The 8,541-nt window shown below is 36.0% G+C and overlaps 1 protein-coding gene across 1 annotated transcript; it reads left to right on the top strand.

Annotated features, from left to right (window-relative positions):
- The first annotated feature begins 402 nt into the window (after positions 1 to 402).
- On the top strand, positions 403 to 7,190 carry LOC110041225 (protein phosphatase inhibitor 2-like). The gene is made up of 5 exons (XM_020746508.2): positions 403 to 522; positions 2,790 to 2,996; positions 4,005 to 4,096; positions 5,264 to 5,439; positions 6,596 to 7,190. Exons 1-5 carry the CDS (start codon positions 458 to 460, stop codon positions 6,608 to 6,610), a joined length of 555 nt encoding a protein of 184 aa, XP_020602167.1. The 5' UTR covers positions 403 to 457; the 3' UTR covers positions 6,611 to 7,190.
- The last annotated feature ends 1,351 nt before the right edge of the window (positions 7,191 to 8,541 follow it).

Here is an 8,541-nt window from a genome sequence, read left to right as displayed (position 1 = left end):
CACCTGTAAAGAAGCCTCTGGAACAGGCTCCATGATGGAGTGTGTAGCGGAGTAAATGCTGATTCGTTGATTTTAGTACAGCTAGGAGGGGGACCCCCATATGAAAAGGTCGGGAATGCTTGTCGGAAAATTTGAATTTTTATTTGTCCCCTGAAGAGGACAACTCTAGGTGAGGCTCGACCTCTAAAACGGAGTAGGCTCAGTTACAAGCCGCTGTCCAGAGCAACAGCCCGCGCTAGTAGGTCGGACTCGAGAGACCGGCGGAAATGGAGCCTAAAATCGAAAATAGGAGCGTTTTTTGATTATCCTTCTTCGAGTGCACCTAAAAGATTCTTTGACAGCTAAAATTTTCCGCGACCCGCACTCCCGCGGGTTATCTCCGATCCCGAGAATCAGATTATTGCCCGCGGCAAACTGGGTTAAAGTCACAAAGTTGTTAGTGGGAAAATTATTGAACATGGAGGAAGAAACTAGCCAGCCTAAACGAGGGATTCTGAGGAACAAGTCCGAAGATAAACACCAGTAAGTATCACTAGAAATTAAATATTTCATCTCGTGATATTTTTCCCAAAGAGAACGTTTCGTTTTTGCTTTGTGGACGAACTTTCCCATCGTCTCGCGATCTCGGGAGTTCCTGACCTAATGCACGCTCTTTTCCGAAAGTACGTGCTCTTGAGCAAAATCAATGATACAGATCATTTATTTCCCTCTTCGTCACCCTGAGACTTTCCGACATTCGAAGAATAACTGTTATTCGCTAAGAAATAATCATAAACCATGATTTACGGCTCACGAGAAATGGTTTTCCCTCATTTACACCGTGGTGAACAAATATTGTGGCATGGTTGATGGAATATACACTTTGTCGATCTAAGGTTCTGGGAATAAAGAATATTTCACTTTCTGTCCATTTTATTAGTCTTATAAGAAAGTAATTTTCTCAGAATGGCGTAAGTGGTTACTTGTTTTGGAATAAAACAGTGTCTGAGAAAGAAATCTGAGACACTACAAAGTGTCTCAGGTCTGAGAAAGAAATCTGCTAAACTTTCAATTTATACCTTGTAAGCGAGCGGCAAATAAGGTGGCAATTCCATTAGTTTAGGTGATAAATACCTCGATCGCATCCTTTGGATTGAATTATACTCTTGGAGTGGGTTGAAAATCGTAGAGAAATTTTATTCCATATGTCCATACAACCTATTAAAATTTTCTTTGGGCGCGGATAAGCTTACAAAATTACTCTAAAACACAAGCTTATGTTTTCGGTGTCATTAATTATAGGGTTGAATTTATGCTTACTTCCCCCACTGTTTTGTCGTCTGCAGGATGAATATTTAAGAAGTGTGAAGGGATAATTCTTAGTTCAAATATTTATGGGGTTGTTCTATTTTGTAAGTGGTAAAAGTATACCATAACATTTTAAGTCTTATCCAAAGATGTATCAATAACTATTTTGTCTTTTTATAAAAAACCGACCTTAGGGTTAATGGATAAGATAAGCTTTATACATCCTACAGGCACATGAAATAATATTGAGGTAAAAATTATGTCACATTCTTGGACTGATATGTGACTGAAAATTTTCTTTCACAGGAAAACATTTCACATTCTTGTGCAAATTGGTGTTGTCAATGAACACCATAAGGAAAAAAAATATTGTTCAAGTAATGAATTTTTTATATTGTCCAATCTGACTTTATTGCTGGTGTGTGGCTTGGAGGCAAATAAACGTCCTAATTACATTGTGTAAGGTGTGATCTCGAGGGAAAATAACTCTGTTTTGTGAGAAAATCTCACTGGCAAAATATCATTTGGTTGAGTCTTTTTAGTCACAATAATATTTTAATTTTTGATTTTTATTTTATGTTCTGTTACAATCCTGCTTTTTATTTCAGCATTAATAATTTGTTCTGCATCAGATGGTTATCACGCTAACATTTTTTGTTTATGCTTCTCTGGTAATTTTCTTTCTTGAAAAAATGGCTTTTTAAAATAATTTTCGTTTAAAAAAAATCCTTACTGCAATGTAGCTTGATTGCTACCACAAGTTTCCTTATTTGATCTGCTAATTTTCCTTCCGATCATCCTGTTATCATAAATACTACCGCATGTTGTAAATTAACTTTGACTGACTGACAAGCAAAGGTTTCGTTACTTTGAGAAACATCTGCCGTGTACTCTGACTCGGGTATCAGATAACTATAAAAGAAATTTCCATACTAGATAGAATCAAAGTCCTGAGATAGTTTAGGAGGTAATAAACCAAGCACTGAAAATTAAGTCTCCAATAAACTGCATGAGAGCGTGAAACAAGGATAAGAATGAATTCTTATTACGCGCCAGAACTGAACTTAATAACAATTGATTTTAGAATTGTATTTTGTCAGTGACATGATATTATTGTATTTTGTGGGCTCATATCTGGCACATGTCAAAATTAAAATCCACTAGTCAGAAGATATGGCCTAAAACAGAAGGGAAGTTACCACAAACAGTTACTGACAGGCAAGATTGTTTGTGGAAATTTCTCATTAACCTGTATGCCAAAGTTTAATCCCCAGACAGGGTTTTTGTGCTATTTTGTGGCGATGTAGCTAAGAAAACAGTAAGCTGGCTTTTCTGGCCTTGCCAGGTCCAACGTTTACCCCAAGTCTTTGTTCTCATGTGAAATTTCAGCCAGATTTAAGCTCTTTGTCAGCTAGTAAATAAGCCAGTAACAGGCCCTGTAAGCAGCACCCCTGATTAGTCGTCGAGACTAAAATTCTGGAAATTAATGTTTTAAATTTCAGTTCAGGCATTCACTGGGATGAAATGAACATTTTGATGACACATCATCCCCCGGATAAAGACTATGGCCACATTAAGATCAATGAACCCCCAACACCGTACAACAAATGGAAAGATCCTGACGATGAAGGAGCTGAAGGGACTGTGGAGCCATTCTCTGATGACGAGGCTGATCCTGAAAAGTTAGATCCAGAAAACTTGCATGACAGGTAAATGTAAAAGAAAACTGGGAGCTTGTACATAGATGTCTTTGAGCCTCAGACAGTTAAAGTGTAGTTATAACACTTTTTAAAAAAAGATTTTACCGCTTTTTAAATTCCGCAAACTTTTGAGTATAATTTTGTTTTTACTAGTTTGATGGAAAGAACACAAATAAAACCTTAACATTTATAAATGTTTAGTACAAGTTTTCTGCTCTTTAAATCTTAGCAGAGTTCAATTCTTTATGTCATTGCAGGAGGTTTTCCTTAAATATCAATAATGTCACAACTTGGTCACCTGACACTGAAAAATCTTTTAAATGAGTTTTTCATTGATTTGTGGCAATTTTTTTCAACGCGTTAAAACATGCTTGTGTAAGACCAGCTGATATATGTACTTATTATCCTACTGCAGCGAATACCTCCCAAAAAACAGTACAAATATACAGTGATATTGTACAGTTATTTGTACAGTAGAAAACCTGTTTGCCATACAGGTCGGCGTGCGCATGCAAAACTGTCACACTCTCCCTCTTTCATTGATAAATTTATTGACTTCAGCAGTTGGTTAATAAACCTCTTATTAGATGTTTTGGTGTGTAGTGTCGCTTTATACTTTTACTCATTGTTTGTATTTTGACTTGCCCTACAGGCTCATCAAAATACAACACAAATCATAAAAATACACAGCGATACTACACACAAAAAAGATAATAAGATATATTTACACCATGGAAAATAATATTGTCTACACAACCTTGTGAAACTATTTAGGACATGGTTAATGTTTTCAGGGGGGGCGCCTTTGGGATGATCTGGATCAGGATTACTGATTGAAGATCATTTGGATCATGGTGCGTCAATAAATCCACTCTGGTCTAGGACTTATCAGTTCCTTTGATGCACTGGTCATAATTCGAGTGATCTTGGTTTACTGGCCCTGATCTGAATCATCCCAAAGGAATGCACCCTAAGTAAACATTAGAAATATGTCAATCTATAATTTTGAATTACTAGGATTAAAGATGCTCCAAAAAGAGGTTCGTGGGAAGAAAGTGCAGACAATGGCGATGATGATGTTGATGACGAGTTATCGGAGAGTCAGAAAGGTGGGTGAACTGACCAATCAGCAGTTTATGGTCCCAGGCTCAAATAAACGATTCTCTACACTGATCCATGGCAGGAAAACAATTTTGAAATCCAGTGGGCCAGCACAATTTCAGTTTTCACTTGCCCCCACTAAAATATTACTTTTCAAATAGGCATGCAACGTTTATGTCTTATCAACTACATCATTTACTAGGAACTATCTATAATCAGCAATAGACTATAACAGAGGATGAATGCAGCAAAGTAAACTAACCCCTTGTATTTATAGTATTACTAACAGGGTTACTGAGGCTAATGTCACTTTCCCACCAGACCACCAAATTTCCATTTTCACTTGCCCAAGAGCAAAATTTACTTTCCCTGGGCAGTTGAACCTGGGTTTTTTCCTGCCCTGTCATGACAAAATTTTAATGATGAGGATTTGATGGTATGTATCACTTTGTTAATAATGACATTTTACACCAATAGGATTACAAATTATAGATATATATATATTTATTTACTGTTTAGTTAGTAACTTTTCAAGGCAACAGGCCCAACGAACAGGCCGTAAAGTTGATTTGTTTGTAGCCCTCTGCAGGAGTTTCATTAAGGGCTGGACACCAGGCCAATTAACTGGCTTTGGCACAGATTTTACCTTCTTGGTTTGACCATCTGGAGGAATGTTTTTGTTGTAAAAAAAGTTCAATTCAAGAAGTTTTGCCTGCCTGTGAAAAGCAATAATTGCCGATGAAAATCTTAATGGAATCCCTGCCTTTGACTGCAGCTAGAAATAGTGGGCAAAATTTCATTTGCCATTAGAGTGTGATGTTTCAAATTTGAAAAGTCAAAATTGGCTTTAAATGACATAGTTATTCAAAACAGCAAAATCTACAGAAGTTTGGTTGCATTTTCTGCATCTAGTTTACATATGAAAATGAGAACCCTGGGTTATGCTTTTTGCTTCCCCCCTCCCCCCCCCCCCCCCCCCCATAAAGAAAGTCTTAACGATGCAAATTTCAAGTTGGATTTAAAACTATTTGGACCTGGTAACCCAAGCGAGGAGTCACTTTCTTTTTTCTTTTTCTTATTCCCTGAAGCAAAATATTTAAGTTGATCAAAATATTTAAGTTTTTCCTTTACCCTTATTTATTCATCAGAATTTGTTGTTCTTATCTTGGTTTTAGAACTAAATAAAGAGTTCAAAGATAAGAGAAAGAAACATTACAATGAGTATTCCAAAGTTAAACTTGCAAGAAAACTTATAGAACAAGAGTTGAAAGATCTAGAAGATGCAGATGACTCTGTAGCAAACAACACTAAAGAAGGACCAAGCTCCTCGCAAGATGCTGCTGATACGCAGGTAATAAAAAGCATCTGTTGTAACAATCAAACCAGTTGGAGCTTTCCATGTGACAAATAGTGGTTCTGATTCTTTCAATTGGTCAAATTTTGAACGTTAAACTGACTAATTAATCTAATCATGATACTGAGACCTTTGTGGTGACTGATGTTGATCACTGAAATGCCCAATTACAGTCAAACCTCCTGTTAATGACCAACCAGAAATGTGAAGCCTGGGTGCTTGCCCCTGTGGAAATCCCATATGGAAAAGTTGGGGATTTTGGTTGTCTCGCTTAGGGGTGTAAATCACAGATTTTTGTCTCACTATAAGGGGGTTCAGGACAAAACGACACTATGTTTAGCTGTCAAAGTATATTTTAGAGTGAACTTGAAGAAATAATAAAAATACTGTCATTTCCATTTTAAGTGGTATCTCTTAAGGGTCAAAAAAGCTCAAGCCATGCCTAGATTGGTCTCCTTTAGGGGCTCAATAATAAAAATTTCCCAACAAGCTTCCACGACCTTTTCATAAGGGAGTGCCTTCCCTCCCCCCCTGGGGGTGGTTGTGTGTAAGTCATAGCCTGTGACAGTGAGCCATACATATATAGATCAATCTATGAACACATCCAAGCACACTTCTACGATAACTGTAGAAATTCTTGTGCGCTTATTGGCTAATTTTCATTGTCAATATGCGGACTGACACATGAATTCATAATTTATGTGATGTATCAACAAGCAAGAGTGGACAATTTGTTACTGTGAAAAACAAGTTGACATCAGTTTTTCATGTGTCTGTCCTGTTATTGACAATGAATTTTGAATTTTGTCATAACATTGTCAAAGTAGTCTGTGGATCCACAGCTACTTTGACAATGTTATGATGACATTCATGATCAATAACAGGACATATGCATGAAAAACTGATGTCAATTTGTAAATTTTGATTGTTCAATGAGATTAACCTTTGAAGTTACCTATGAAGTTGAAGTTGAGTCATTCAATATTTCATCCTTTTGATTTTCATTTTAGCAGTGGAGCTTCTAAACACTGATTTTGCCATGTATTTCCCCAGATGTCTTAATTATTTTCTTTTTAGTGTAAATTTTCTCTAAAATAGCAGCATTTTACCAGATGTTCAATGTCCTTTTCATTCTTTTTTGTTCCCTTTTCAGATGGATGAGACATAAGGAAGGCTAATAAGTGAATACACGTCGTGTTTTTATTGTAATAAATTGCTAAAACAATGTTGTTTGGTCAGATACTGTACACTGGAGAAGAAATTAACAGCAGATTGTAAACAAATGTACATAAAAGTGTATTGACATAGCAGATTATATCAAGAAAGAGTACCTCTAGCAAACAGCTTATATAGCACAATGCAAAACACTGATTCCACTCAAATTAAATGTTAGAGCGACAACAAACCTTGAAACAGTTATTTGTAAACTAATGAACTCTGTCAAGTATATAATATATGCTTACAATCAGTGGAATACAGCCATGTTTCTATCCAAATAATTAACCTTGAATTCACTCAGATAGCACGAACGGACAAATTCAGTTTAAGGGAATTCAGTCTTGCTTGCGCTCACCCTCAACAGGAACTCAGTGTATTCTGCTGCTGTTTAATGTAGCATGGTCGCATTGTTTCATGATCAAATGATAGCATAATGATGATTTTACAGCTAGCTAGTAGATGTTCACTTTGAAATCACTTTGAAATGCAAAATAACTATAAAGAATAAAAACCTCAGTTTATACACCTCAGGATTGTGTGGGTCTGCCAATTGGGGGAGTGAAATTTATGTTACAACAGACTGCTGTACATGATCTTAATTGGATCAGTCTTTAGACAGTGTTGAAATGGAGTTTTCTTCCTCCTCTAGGGAACACCTGTAGTCATGACAACTTTTGAGGAATACATTTGAGTAACAGCTGGTTTTTTCTACTCTGTTAAATTTTAAAGGCAGCCTTGATGTGTTTATGAAAGCTAAGAGCAAGATTCAGTGATATTTTGAAAGTGATCAAGATAAAGGACAATGTGCTCTTGAAAATAAGAGAAAACATGCCCATTATGACCAAGCTCAATCACTATGTTAATGTTACTTTCTGTTCTGTTCTTGGACAAGATGGTGGGCTTTATTCATACAGTGCTTCCCTATACTCAGGGCAGGGGTGAGGAGGACTCAAACAATGACCTGTTACGGAAACCTGATCAAATGCCGGGAGGGGGGAACTTATAATAATAATATCGGTTATAATGATAATAATAATAATAATGATAATAATAATGATAATGATAATGATACTAATGATATTAATAATAATAATAAGTAACCTATATCATGCAGATATCAATTTAACATTTTCAGCTGCGCGTCACAATGTTTAAGGAAATATAACTACTTATAGACCCTCAATATTACTTAAACATCCTAAAAACATCTCTAATACAAGTTCTTGTTAAAATTAACAACGATTTTGATATACACTAATAAAATTATAAAATAACAGAAAAAAATTAACTAAGAAATGCCTTTTGAAACAGATGGGCTTTAATTAAGAGACTTTTTAAAACTATTTACAGATCTTTACAAAGAAGATATTTCTAATAAAAAGGGGAAGATTATTCCATAACTTGGGGGCAGCCATATAAGAAGATGCATGTTGGAAAGTTTACAAGTATACCATTATTTGAACTTAAACTATATCTTCCATTAGTGTCTTTAACAGATATAAGTTTGGAAATGTATGGCGGATATGCAATAGCCAGCATTATAATATAGATAGGACCCTGCACGTGCTCTGATTGGTTAAAAACCCATGTTTTATCAGAGTATAAAACATAGAAAAAGTGTGTTTTATTGTTTTTTGCAATATTACCTCTGTGCCACAAAACAAATGAAGAAGCCTAAGCCGTGTACTACTCGAGAAATGTAGAAAACACTCGCCTGCGGCTCTTGTTTTCTACATTTCCGTCGTGTTCTCAAATGCCCGTCATGTTTTATCACAGTGTAATACATGGCTTAGGTTTCTTTATTTGTTAATTAATATCCAAATGGGTAAGTAGCTCGCTTAGGGGTGTTAATCACAGATCTTGGTCTCACTAAGGGTGCTA

Source organism: Orbicella faveolata, unplaced genomic scaffold (genome assembly GCF_042242905.1).
Source record: "Orbicella faveolata isolate gen_17 unplaced genomic scaffold, um_ofav_v1 contig_46, whole genome shotgun sequence".
NCBI classification, from domain to species: Eukaryota; Metazoa; Cnidaria; class Anthozoa; order Scleractinia; family Merulinidae; genus Orbicella; species Orbicella faveolata.
Note: the sequence above shows the minus strand (reverse complement) of the source record. Positions and strands in the feature narration are given on the sequence as shown.

Excerpts from the sequence above, each read along its gene's own strand:
- LOC110041225 (XM_020746508.2), top strand. The coding sequence starts at position 458 with ATGGAGGAAGAAACTAGCCAGCCTAAACGAGGGATTCTGAGGAACAAG. Across the intron at positions 2,997-4,004 it reads CCAGAAAACTTGCATGACAG|GATTAAAGATGCTCCAAAAA; the intron begins GTAAATGTAAAA and ends TTGAATTACTAG. Across the intron at positions 4,097-5,263 it reads GTTATCGGAGAGTCAGAAAG|AACTAAATAAAGAGTTCAAA; the intron begins GTGGGTGAACTG and ends TCTTGGTTTTAG.